At 37.6% G+C, this 14,036-nt stretch overlaps 1 protein-coding gene across 2 annotated transcripts; it reads right to left on the minus strand.

Annotated features, from left to right (window-relative positions):
- Positions 1-235: 235 nt before the first annotated feature.
- On the minus strand, positions 236-9,207 carry LOC127247766 (external alternative NAD(P)H-ubiquinone oxidoreductase B1, mitochondrial-like). Of its 2 annotated transcripts, XM_051269772.1 has the most exons (10): positions 8,828-9,203; positions 4,022-4,295; positions 3,541-3,747; positions 3,201-3,451; positions 2,378-2,597; positions 2,082-2,186; positions 1,266-1,529; positions 1,030-1,151; positions 829-948; positions 236-738 (listed from the first exon to the last, which is right to left on the minus strand). In XM_051269772.1, the coding sequence occupies exons 1-10, from the start codon at positions 8,905-8,907 to the stop codon at positions 651-653; spliced, it is 1,731 nt and encodes a 576-aa protein (XP_051125729.1). In that variant the 5' UTR covers positions 8,908-9,203; the 3' UTR covers positions 236-650. The 2 variants fall into 2 exon arrangements, with proteins under 2 accessions (XP_051125729.1, XP_051125728.1); XM_051269771.1 differs by having other exon boundaries at positions 829-1,151; positions 8,828-9,207.
- Between the last annotated feature and the right edge of the window lie 4,829 nt (positions 9,208-14,036).

The following is a 14,036-nucleotide window of genomic DNA, read 5'->3' on the forward strand; positions in this document are numbered from 1 at the left end:
ATCTATTTATAGGAGCCTATCCCCCTATTTTTTTTTAATCTATTTTTCCACGTGAGATATTGAAAAGTTACACAGAACATGATATTTTCCAGACCGTTGGGTGCCTTGAACCATTTATAATCACCTTTGAATGGACGGACTTCCTTACATTCAAATTTTTATTGACAAACCAAATAAAAAAAAATAATAATAATGATTTAATTTGAGAAGTCAAATATGCAAAGGTGTGTTAGACTTGGTGCAGGCAAGCCATGAAATAAAAAAACAGCTATTGTATATTTTTCTACATAAAAAATGGGAGGCTTTGGCTTTTTTAGGTCAAAAATCACTGCACATACTATTATGCAATCTGACCACCAAGAACCCACCCTAGCCACACGTCACATAATCGGAAGGATAAGCACCGTGAGAACCAATATCGGAACACACTATATTATAGTCGTAGGTAATAGTAATAACAAAGTTAATATGCCCAGGAAAAGTTCCTGTACGCATGCGGCAAGCACATTGAAAACAACAATGGGTTGCTCCAGAACACAGATTCAACATGCACATATGATATACCTCAATCGACGCTTGCTATTGGAAACCACTCTATTCTTAATCTTGCTAGTAGTATCTCTTCATGATCCAAGCAGCACGCCCTTATTTCAGATACGACTAGAATCTCTCCCAAAGGTAAATCTTCTGAACCAGTCACCAATCACAAGAAATCTAGTGCGCCAGCTAACTTGCTTGCTGCGGGAATGCATAACCAGACTGATGAGCAATGGATTGCATGAATATATATGTTATGCACAGATGCACATTAAGTAATTAGCCAGAAACCTTGCGTATACAGAATACCAAAGCCACTGTGTACTGTGTCCAATGGAAACCCAGTCTCCAGGCAGCTCTGCGGCTGCTTGCTCTCCACCAAGGGGTGCAAATTGCCCGAGATGACGATACCTGTTGTTTGAAGAACTTTTCATGTGAGTCAGAAAGAAAGATAATATTCCATAGGGGTTTTCTAAGACTTGAGGCTCATACTGGAAAGGGCGAAATTCGTGCCGACCGCCACTTCTGAACTTGCGAGGACCCTCAGGATTGGATTTACATTTCTCCCACGTGTTGAAGCATTTAGCAAGGTATGCACCTTGTTGGGAAGCAACCTACAAGCATATGTGTATGTACCGGGTGCACAGCCATCACCCCCAGTAAGCAATAAAAAATTCATGCCTTCACAAAGCCATTGGCATCTAGGAATCTAACTGAAAATAGCTTACTTGTGCAGTTGCTGGAAGGTTTTTTGTCTGTTTGTCCACTTGAGACAGCGCTAACTTAAAACTTTCAACATCTATCTCTGTTTTATCACTTCCATTCATATCTTTCATTAGGTCGGTCACATCAAACAGATGCTTGTTCTTCAGATATAACTCCACCTGGGGATATCGTATCATGATATCTTCAATAACATCTTTGAATTCTTCTATAGTTAGAGTACCAGAACTGTCTTTATCTGCAGCTTTAAATATGACTGAGATATCTTCCTGAAATGTATTATTTAATATACAATATGAATACTAAAATAATGTACCAAAGTAAGCATATCCTATAGATGACAACAACTACTATGCGAATCTATTTCACATTTGCAATTAGATTGTGTATTCTATATGTCTGAGATATAATTCTGCATAAAAATGTTGAGACCAGAAAGGCATCCACATACACTTTTTCATACCTTTTGAGCGAGTGAACTTTCCTCACAAAACACCATCCACTGTTTTCTATAAAATACTATTCTTCAATTGTGTTACTTGAGTTTTAAGTGTTAAAGTAAATCAATACCATAACTACTTGTGTTTTGGTGGAGGCAATAACTTCAAGAACTGGATGATGAGACATGTTTTAAACTCAAGTAATTGAGTTCCAAAGAAGCTTGAACTAAGTGGAGCCTTGAGCTAGCTCACAAGGCTCAGTTCCTACTCCTATTAGGTAGGCAGAACAGAGAACTTTCTCAATTAAGATTAAGATGTCATCATGAATTTCAAGGTCATGCGTGATACCCATTCCACTTTCTTCATTGTGATCAAACATACCATTATCTTTCTTTGATCTACAGTTGCACAATCACCAAGAGCATATACATCCTCACACCCTTTTACCCGTAACCACTCATCAGTTGCCAGAACCCTCCTGTTGCCCTGCAAACAGAAACAATGGACATCACATCCAAGCAGAAACAGTGAAGCATAACCAGTAATTAGCTGTTGTAAGAACGGATACCACATCCAAGTGCTAAGCAGAAACATAAGTAGAGAATGTAAAGCAATGCAAGAGAGCAAGGAGCCATAGAGAGATCCAGTCAAGAAATAAGCTGTAGTACAATCCATACCTGGCCAATTTGTTCCATGAAATCCTTCACCACTGGCCTAGTGCCAACCCCAGTTGACCAGACTACCATTCCATGAGGTATAGAGATGTTCTCTCCTGTGGAGACTTGTTTCATGTTAATTATTCTCTCTGAAACACTCAAGACACGGTGTCCTGTCAAAACTTCAATACCGTCTCTCCGAAATTTAAGTTCAGCAAATGAGCTTATCCTTTCATCAAACCTACAAAAAGACTCAAGATCTAAATTGCAATAGCCATGTCAAAAACCTGAAATATAGACTATTGCGCAACCTAATGAGCATATATTTTAATTCATGCAAAGGAGATCTAGCTAAAAATCTGGAAAAACTAAGATGTAATTAGGTAATTATTTTGTAAGTTTGAGATAACAGCACTGAAATCTCTAGTTTGTCGTCAACTCATACATTGGATGTCTCAAATATAGCCTAGACTACCCTAATGAAACTAATAGGTCTGACTGTTGCAAGCTATGACAGTTTACTGATAGATAAAGATAATTCCTGGAGAAAAAAACTATGAGAGTAGTATCTCCATGACTTAAAATGACACAGCTCATGGGATACATATAGAGAAAGAACTTCTTAAAATTAGCAATATGTAAAAAAACATATATGATTAAAACAAGGAAAATAGCATGGAAACATATTGCTCTTGGATCATGCAGAATATAATCTAGTGACTGCAACATCCACTTCACAATTAAAAAATTTGAAATGATTTAAGGGCTGACCGGCTGATTAGAAAAGTTACCACACTAGACTTGTACAGTCTGTAAAAGAGGAAAATACTTGTTCACTGCTCACATGTTCAAGATATGGTCACCAGATTGTATGATTGATATGCGCACTAGATCTTTGACTGAGGGATATATAGAAAGCAAATCTTCATGAATAAAATCATGAAGTTCTGCAGCAAATTCAACACCAGTTGGACCCCCCCCTACTATAACAAAATGGAGGTTAGTCATTTGATCTTCCTTGTTTAGCTCTGGAAGGACAGCTTTCTCAAAGCAGTCTATTACTGTCCGCCGAATCCTTTGGGCATCTTCCACTTCCTGCACGAAGTATTATCGATTGTAATTAAGGATGATTACAAATATGCCAGATAATTATTATTACAAGTCATTACTAAGTTGATGGTTACCTTCAGAAAATGGCAATGCTCGTAGACACCAGGGGTATTAAATGTGTTTACTTGCGCACCAATGGCAACAACTAAATAATCATACTCTAATGAGAAGTCGTTATTCCCAGCTAAATTCGCATCAACACTGGACTGGCAATAAACCTTCTTGTTGGCAGTATCTATCTTAAGGCATTCTGCTTCCCAAAACTTAATTTCGCCTTTCCTCTGTAATCATATTTAAATATTGCAACTTTCTTAAGGAATGTTCCTCAAGTATAATAAACCTTGTACTAAACAACATGGATCCTGCTAACTAAATCACCAAAGTTTAAAACATTTCATCTATGAAGTACCGGGAAGATACATGGAACATCTTCAAAATACATGCATTCAAAAAATTAAATAAGTGGGGAGAATAGTTATCAGGAGTACCATGGGCAATCAAATAGAACAGGACATTAGACATAAAATACAGTAAATTGCTTCAAAAGTAACCTACCTTTTTTATAATGTTCCTAACAGGCTCCACAATGCTTCTTGCCTCAACTGTTCCACATGTGACACTTGGCAACAATGGGGTAAATGCAAAGTAATTCCTGGGGGAGACCACCTGAACATCATAAGATGAGATATCCAAATCTTTTAGGAAGCTCGTACCAGCCCATCCTGTTCCTAGAACCAACACTCTTTTCTTAGCCATTGCCTTTTGATTCTGTTGCAAACTTGTTATTTCCCCTGACTGAGAATCTGCATATGCAATGACGCCCCCACAGCTGCAAGCAGCAATCAAGTAAGGCACAACTCTGTTATATTTCCCAATATCTAGAGGAAAGGAGACAACATAATCCACAATAGACTTTCTATGTTATTGTCATCCTTTATACTATTGACACAGAAACAGAGGAACAGGTTATTGCAGTCAAAGGAAGCCACTGGTAGATGAAAATCGTACACCGTTCCTTTATCATATATATTATCACCGATACAGTCTAAAAATGATGGAGGATGATGATGATGATGATGATAACGCTGCTGTTGTTGGACTTGAACAAAATAGTCAATATTTTGGGCTTTTCTATGTAATTATATCATATTACTTCACTAGGGCCCATTACTTTGTTATAGCACATCTAATATCATATATATACATAGTTAGAAAACTATAAAATCAATTCAGTTCAGTTGTATTATGAAATTCTAAAAGCCTAACCGTATTCCTCTGGTTCTTCTTTCTCCTTCAAGAAATTCTACAACTTCCTCATGGTATAAGAGTGGTAAATTCGATCAAGGCTTTGGTTTCTTACTTTTGCAGTATTTTCTGCTAATAGATCTCCTCTATCTGTTGTTGCTGCAATTTCTCTTCTGTCATTTACCGATTTCTGATGGCAAACATGTCTTCATCTTCTGATTCGACGACAAATCCATTGTCATAAAATATGGTTACTCTTCCAAGAGCCTTAATGTTGTGTTCCGGAGATAATCCAGCACAAGGACCTTAACAGACCTTAACCATCAGCATGTTAACAGACCTTAACCATCTTAAACTTGTATTTCAGCATGTTACTCCAATACAATCTTCTCTCCGTCAGCATATTAACAGACCTGACATTTGAAAAAGTTGTTGCTGTGGGACAAAGAGTCGGCAACTTGTACACTTTGAATCTCACTCCTGGTCAACTTCCACCTCTCCCTCCCAAATGATAAATGTTGCTTCCACCTCTCCATCACCATCAGAGTTGTGGCACATTAGACTTGGACACCCTTCTCAACAGGCATTAAAGCACATCAACATACAACCCAAGATATCTTCATCTGATATTCCCTGTGACATTTGCTATAAAGCTAAACAACATCGCAAACCTTTTCATAACAGCACTTCATCCACCTCTTCTTGCTTTGAATTGGTACATGGTGACTTGTGGGGTCCTTTCAAAACCCCAACTCTTACTGGTTGCTTTTATTTCCTTACTTTAGTTGATGATCTCTCTTGAGCTGTATAGATTTTCTTACTTCCTAATAAACAAAATATCTCTTATGTTCTTACAGGTTTTTTCTCTCAAATATCTACTCAGAGTCTCTGTCAAAAAATTCAGAACTGACAATGAGGGAATTTATTGGTACAACTTGTCAAGCTCATTTTCATAAACTTGGCATTATCCATCAACACTCATGTCCTTATAGTCCCCAACAACCTGGCCGTGTAGAAATCAAGCACAAACACCTATTACAAATCACAAGAGCACTTCGTTTTCAAGCTAACTTACCTAACTGTTTTTGGGGAGAAGCCTTGCTTTATTCTTCTTGTTTACTCAATAGATTACCCTCCAAAACCTTAGGATGGATCTCACAGAAACTTCACAATAAATCACCTGATCTTAAATTTTTCAAATCTTTTGGCTGCCTAGCATATGCTGTGAATCTATCACCCCACAAGAATAAACTCAGTCCTAGATCAGCTAAATGCATATTTCTTGTCCTACAACGTACAATCTGGATACTGATAAAATATTCATCTATAGAGATGTACTCTTTCATGAAAATATATTCCCATTCTCTGATCTCCCATCCGCTCCAAAGTCACCAGTAGCTTCCAATCCTCCTCTCATTTCTTACTCCAATCCACCTCATATCCCTTTACTTCAGCAACCTCTCTCCATGACCCCTTCAAGTTCCTTGTCTCCTTCAGCTACTTATCCTGAGGTGTCCACCCCTATTGTGCCTACTTCTCCCACCTTCCCTTCTCCTTCCCAATCTCATATATCCCCTATTTCTTCAGAACCCCATAATAGGCCTGTAAGACAAACAAGAAAACCAGCATGGCTGAATGATTTTCACAGTTCATCCCTTACCTCCTACTCCTTTGTACTTGTGGCATGGTTTTTTCTCTGTTGATCTGCAGGTACCCTCAACATATTCTCAAGCTAGTAAGGAAGAACACTGGAGGAAAGCAATGGATGATGACTTACAGACCCTCTATGCCAATCAAACTTGGGAGTTTGCACCCTTACCTGAAGGTGTCAAACCAATATCGTACAAGTGGATTTATCGAATAAAAACCAATGCTGATGGATCTTTTCAACGCTGCAAAGCCCGACTAGTAGCTAAAGGCTTTCTCCAAGTTCTGGGGAAATATTACACTGATTCCTTTGCTCCTATGGCAAAACCAGTAACTATGCAAATATTGCTCACCCTTGCTGCTGCTAAAAAATGGAGAATCCACCAACTTGATGTCAACAATGCATTCCTACATGGTTGGTTGGATGAAGATTGTATATGGTACCTCCCCATGGATGCCCAACACCCCCTGGTTTGGTTTGCAAGCTTTAACGTTCTCTTTATGGCCTAAAACAAGCCTCTCGTCAATGGTATAAGGAATTGTCGTCAAAATTGATCTCCTTTGGCTTCATCAGATCATCTCATGATCATTGCTTATTCACTCTCAGCTCCAATGCCCACTTCACTATTCTTCTGGTATATGTTGATAATATCCTCATTACCAGGGATCACCCCCCACAATAGATGAAATGACAGATTACCTTGACAAAGCTTATACTATTAAGAACCTTGGAACAACAGATCTCTTCTTAGGAATACAGGTCGAACACTCTTCTCATGGCTTAATTATCAAGACAAATTTCTTTTGGATATACTTACAGAATCTGGAATGCTTCACTCTAATCCTGCTCCCACACCTACTGCTTTGGGAAACAAGCTTCAAGCCAAAACTGGTACTCTTCTATCATCTTCTCAAGCCTCACAATTTTGAAGATTACTTGGTCGACTATTATATCTCAAAATTTATGGTTGAACCCACATCTCAACATTGGAATGCCATCCAACGTCTTCTCAAATATCTTAGAGGCAGCATTGGAGCTAAGCTATTCTTCCCCTCATCATCTACTTTAGCCCTATCTGTCTATTCGGAGGTTGATTGGGGTTGTTGTCTGGACACCCGAAAATCATTAACCGGGTTCTGCATTTACTTAGGTGATTGCTTAATCTCATGGAAATCAAAGAAGCAACCAACTGTATCTCGCTCCTCAACTTTCTGAACTTCTTCGGATCACATATCTGCTCTAGGATTTCCGCATCTCCGTTATCACTCCAATACCATTACATTGTGATAACCTTTCTACTATCCATTTGGCCCAAAATCCGGTTCACCATGAGCGATTGAAACATATTGACATTGATTGTCAGTTTGTTCGACAACATTTCACTCAAGGGCTTCTACACTTAGTTCACATTTCTACCACTGACCAAATTGCAGATGTTTTTACCAAAGCTCTTTGGCCCCTCTGTCTTTGCTCGATTTTTATCCAAGCTTAACTTGGTGACCACCAAGTTTGTGCTTGAGGGGGATGATGGAGCTGTTGCTGGACTTGAAGAAAATAGTTAATATTTTGGGCTTTTCTATGTAATTATATCATATTAGTTCATTAGGGTCCATTACTTGTGTTATAGCACATCTAATATCATATATATTCATAGTTAGAAAACTGTAAAATCAATTCAGTTCAGTTGTATTATGAAAGTCTAAAAGCCTAACTTTATTCCTCTGGTTCTTTCTCCTACAAGAAATTCTAGAACTTGTTAAAAAAACACAATGGCGCCTGGTAAAGCATCTTCTAAAATTGACATGCTCTGCACGTTTGATAATTGATTTATGTCATTTGATTACAATGATACCATTGTGAATTTAGGCTATTGATACAACAAATGCTCCTTTAGTCCTATAATGAACCTGATTGTTGCAAATCTTGTTTTATTATGAACGGATGTCACAAATTAATAATATTAATTAATGACATTACAGTTATGAGTTATGTTTGACCTCTGGTTCTATTATAGACAGGCGAGGGTTAGGTCTGGGTTTCTACTGATGAACCATCAAATTTAAATTCATGTTCAAGTACTTCTAAGCTTCTAAGGATTGGGTAATTAAAAAAAAAAAATTAAAATTTTGCATTATTTCCTAATGGCTCACCCCTATTGGCAGCGGATCACCACGATCTAAAACCCCGCGGAGGCGATGCCCCGTAACTCGTATTTCGCTCTATCAATCCCTCATTCCCTTGTACAGATTCTTACTACTTTTAAGTATTTTATAGACAACATATGCAGCGCGAGTATAAAGGTTATTATAATAATAATAATAATAATAATAATAATAATAATAACTCAATAAATACGCATATCTAAAAAAAAACAATATAAAGATTATTAGTAGTAGTAGCCGATGTAGTTTGAAGTTTTGAAATCAAACAAAGCAACAAGAATGATATAAAAGGGGAACAAACTGAACCTGACAGAGAAAACTGCCAAAAGCTTGGCTGGAGCAGGATAACCACTGAGAATCCTCTGGAAATCTGAGAAAAACCTCATATTTAGCTGAGTGGAAATTCCTCAGATTCTGGGGCCGAGAGACACAGCACCTTTCAGTTCAGCTTGCACCGTCGATGGGAAAGAAGACCCGATAAAAAATGATCCCCTTCTTCCTGCTTTTCAACCGCCAGTAAAAGATTTATATGCGTTCACTCATTCATGCCAAAATTGAGTGAGTAAAACGAAGTTCAGACTAGTTTGAATACTGAGATCTTGGATTATTTGTCCGATGGGGGCCTTGGAGGGGTTCGTCCGTCTTCACACGTGGATCTCACGGATTGCAGAAGTCAGCCAAGTTTTGGTTGACACTAGTCCGGGTGCATGCGCCCTAAATCCCTATCCCTATCCCTCTACAAAGTTAAATTTGATCGGTGTCATTTTAATTTTTTTACATTAATATTATGATTCAATTAAAAAATATTTTTGGTTCTTTATATAGTATTTATAATGTCTACTCAAAATTTTAAATATATATATATATTTGGGGTAAATTATATAATATTTCATTATATTTTAGTTAAAATGCATAAAATATTTCATATTTTATTTATTGTGTAAAATTCTCATTATCTATGATTATCTAGGCACGGATCAATCAACAAAAGTTTGTTATCATTTCAAAATACATCATTATAGAAATTTTTATTAATTTGATGTTTATTTTCAAATATTTTAATAAATTTAAGAATAATAAATTTTTTATAGAAATAGTAATAATTAAATAAATAACAAATTTTTACCTTTTAACATTTGGAATAAAATATGTAATATAATTAAAATAATATAATGTTAAAATAACAATTTAGTTTATTACGAAGAACATCAATTAAAAAAATATATAAAAATTATACATATATTTTGGATGTGTTTAGAACTTATTGATTATAATAAATAGTAAGTTGTTATATTTTTATTTCTAAATCAAAAATATTGTTTATGTAACATTAGTTTGTTTGATGTTTGTTTGAATAAAAATACTGATACTTTTTACATAAAAATAAAATACAATACATATCAATAAATTAAAAATCAATAAAAAAAAAAACTCAAATTTTTCTATAATAAAATGTAATATGAAAATAAAATTATTATTTATATACATAATAAGAATTTTTGCTTTTACAACTTAATCATAAAATCAATTCTCCAATAATATGATAATTTAATTACAATACTTTGATAACAAAATTAGAACTCCCCGATGAAAAAATATAATAAAAAGAATGTATAACTTAATATAAATTATAATCAATTACGAATAAAAATTTAAATTATTTATCTTTTTTTTTCTTCTTCTCGTTCTTTCCTTTTTACTCTGCATGCTACAACCAGTTGTGAAAGCAAATTACTATGAGAACAAAGTAAATACAAAATTACAAGCGTATCAGAATAATTCTAAAAAATTAAGAAAAAATATGAAAAAAAATAAGAAAAATTATTTAAAAAATAGAAAGAATATATACAAAAGAAAATTAAAAAAAAAACACATTTAAAAATTATTTTTCTCACTAACGCTCAATTAAAAATCCATTTAAAATCATATTTTAAAAAAATGGTCAAATCACCTCATTTATAAAAATTAAATATACTACTAAAATAGATATACAAATTAACACATAAATAAATATATTTAATTTTAATTTCATAAATAAATAAATAAAATTTTAGTAACAAAATTTAAATTAAAAAAATTAATTATATATCATAAAATAGTTAATTATAAAACTAATTTTTAAAAATAATAATAAATTGTATCTTTACGTAAAAAAAAAATTCAAATAAAAAATAAATAAATAGAATAAAAATATATTAAAATAATTCAATAAATAAGTAAAATTTTAGTAACAAAAATTATAAAAATATTATGTATAATAAAAATAGTAATTTTATTGATAAAAAGTTAAAAATGGTAAAATAAACACACATTTAAAACTAAAAAAAAAATTAAGTACACATAATATTCTTATTTCTTCCATTGCCATCTTCTACATATCATCTTTGACATCTGCTCCTCTTTATCGCTTCTTCTTCTTCATGTTAAAAAAAAAAAGTAGAAAAATATTAGTATTGTAAAACTATAAAAAAAATAAGTACACATAATATTCTTATTTCTTCCATTGCCATCTTCTGCATATCATCTTTTGTCTTTATCGCATCTTCTTTTTCATGCTAAAAACAAAAAGTATCAGTATTGTTAAACTATGAAAAAAGTAATACACATTTAAAATTAAAAGAAAAAAAAATTAAATACACATAATATTCTTATTTCTTCCATTGTCATCTTCTGCATATCATCTTTTGCATCTGCTCCTCTTTATCGCATCTTCTTCTTCACGCTAAAAAAACAAAGTAGAAAAGTATCAGTATTGTTAAACTATGAAAAAAATAACACACATTTAAAATTAAAAGAAAAAAAAATTTTGATAAAGGGTTTAGGGTTTGAGGTTTGGGGTTTGGGGTTCGGGGTTTTAGGGTTTGGGGTTTAGGGTTTAGGGTTTAGGGTTTAGGGTTAGGGTTTTTTTTTTTTTTTTTTTTCAAAAAAAACTATATAGCAGTGGCTGAACCCAAAGTGGACTGCCTACGTACCCGAACGGAATCAAGCCATACGTAGTTTTTAGTAGAGCTACATAGTCCAAGTAAACAAACATGCATGACAGGCCTAGGTAATCAAAGTATCTATCCTAAGGGAAAATGCCTAAGTCATCAACACCAACCAATACTAAGCCAATCAAGCCAAAGTATCAATGAGTAAGTAAAGTCATACCAAGACGAGGCCTACAACTGGAAACGGAAGCCCGGAAGTCCGTCGGCATCCGCTCGAAGGAGGCCTCTAGTCGCCCGAGGGAGATCCATCAGAAGAAGTATCCGCTCCGTCGGAAGGGAGACCGCCGTCGTTGCTAAAATATCCGCAACACGGTTCCCCTCCCGATAAATGTGCGAGATCCTCCAAGTCGTATCCCGTAAGCGCATGCGAAGAGTAAGAAGACACCTCTGAAGCGACCAATGACTCATCGAGGAGGAGATCAGAGAAATACATGCCGTCGAGTCTGTCTCGATCCATAACGGCACCAATCCCCGATCAATCGCAATCCCAACTCCCCTCTGAATCGCTGTCAGCTCTGCTAGAGTGTTCGTCGCGTGTGAAATCGGAACCTGATATGCGATGAGCACTGCTCCAGCCGAATCCCGTATAAGACCGGCCGCTCCAGCCGCACCGGGATTGCCAAGCGAAGCACCATCGGTGTTAAGCTTGAACCATCCCGGGGACGGTGCCTCCCAACGCACCATAATTGGAGGTCGAGGGACCGGAGGGGGATATCGAAATCCAAGCCCATCAGCAATATGGAAATCGCCCACCCAATGTCGACGCAGAAGGATCCTAGCCCGCCATAGGGTCTGCAAATGCGCATGAATCCGCCAGATGATCCTCTCGGAAGACACACGAAGCCCCCTGTGCTTCGCGTCATTCAGAGCTGTCCAAATGAACCAGAATACCAACAATGGAACATACGCCCCAATACTCTGAGAACGCGTCGAAGAGAGTCTCCATGATGACACCAACAAATGCGGGGTGTGTGTCTCCGGCAACGATATCCCAAATAATGCTGCGAAGTGCCCCCAAACTCTCATGGCAACTACCGAATCAATAAAGACATGTGAGATAGTCTCTATCTCCGCATGACAACAATGGCAGCGCGATACAATCGGAATCCCATAGTGCTGAAGGATCTCATCCATCGGTATACGCCGCCGAAACAATCTCCACAAAAAAACCGACATCGTCGGGGTCAGGATCCGCGACCATAGTAAACCTGAAAGCCAACTCTGTACCCCTGTGTCCCGACAAAGCTCCCAAGCTGAGGAGGTAGTAAATGTACCGGATGCCGAAGCCATCCAACTCATCCGATCCTCTGTCAACCTGTCGAAGGGGATCTCAATAACACGCTGTACTAAAGCCTCCGGAAGATAAGCACGTAGTCGCCCAATATCCCACGACCCCTCTGTCCACATATCCCGGACCAGTATCAACGGAGGCGGCCGGCTGTCTCTCCGGAAGGTCGAAAGGGGCTGCTCCCCGAACCATCTGTCCTCCTAAAAGAAACACTCCCCTCGACCTAGCATCCAGAATATCTGCAACTGGACCTCCTCCCTAACACGGCACAAGCGCTTCCACACCGGGCTGTCGTATATCCGACAAGGGGCTCTCCCCGTGAAGGAATTGCGAAAGTACTTGTGCCGCATCGCCTGCGCCCACAATGAAGAACCCTCCCGAAGCTTCCACCAAAGCTTCATAGAGAAGGCATGAACCAAATCCGATAATCGCCTAACTCCCAATCCACCCTCATCCTGCGGCCGTGCCGCATCTGCCCACGAAATCCAATGACGCTGGCGATGACCATGATACGAGCCCCAAAAGAAACGCGCGCAGATCTGCTCAACCTCATGAAGGACCGACTGCGGAGGATGCAGGACCTGAAGTAAGTATAGTGGTAGGGATAAGAGTGTGCTCCGGATAAGCTGTAATCGACCGCCATGTGATAATACAGCCCGATCCCAGCAGCTCAAATACCTCCGAAGCTTTCCCAGAAGCTCCTCATACAATATGCTCCTCTGATTCCCCACATAGAGGGCGCACCAAGGTAAGTAAGGGGTAGGTCAGCCACTCTGAAGCCCGTGACTGACTGAAGCTGCTCCCGAACCTCCCCCGGGCATCGTCGACTAAAAACAATCGAGCTCTTTTGAAAGTTGACCTTTTGGCCGGTGATCCTCGCATAATCGGCCAAAAAGGTCGTCAAAGAGCTCATCTTCTCTCCACAGGCACTCGCAAATATCAGCACATCATCGGCATATGCTAAGTGAGACAACCGAAACCCTCCTCTACACCGAAAGTAAAGCTCCGGATGTCCCTGGTAAAGACGCTCCAAACCCCTCGACAGCAGGTCCGCCGCAAGCACAAATAAAGTAGGCGACAACGGGTCTCCTTGCCGGACCCCCCTGAAGGATTTAAAATATCCCCCAAGGTCTCCGTTAATCAAAACGGAGTAGTAAGCATGCTCTACACAATGCATCACCAATGTAATAAACGCATCCGCAAAACCGAACCTCAACAAGGCGTGTCTCAAAAAACG

Source organism: Andrographis paniculata, unplaced genomic scaffold (assembly GCF_009805555.1).
Source record: "Andrographis paniculata isolate CXL003 unplaced genomic scaffold, ASM980555v1 Contig32END, whole genome shotgun sequence".
In the NCBI taxonomy this organism is placed as follows: domain Eukaryota; kingdom Viridiplantae; phylum Streptophyta; class Magnoliopsida; order Lamiales; family Acanthaceae; genus Andrographis; species Andrographis paniculata.

Coding starts and splice junctions, on each gene's coding strand:
- LOC127247766 (XM_051269771.1), bottom strand. CDS start 8,907: ATGAGGTTTTTCTCAGATTTCCAGAGGATTCTCAGTGGTTATCCTGCT. Junction 2,187..2,377: donor TCATGGAACAAATTGGCCAG/GTATGGATTGTA, acceptor TTCTGTTTGCAG/GGCAACAGGAGGGTTCTGGC. Junction 1,152..1,265: donor ACCTTCCAGCAACTGCACAA/GTAAGCTATTTT, acceptor ATATGCTTGTAG/GTTGCTTCCCAACAAGGTGC.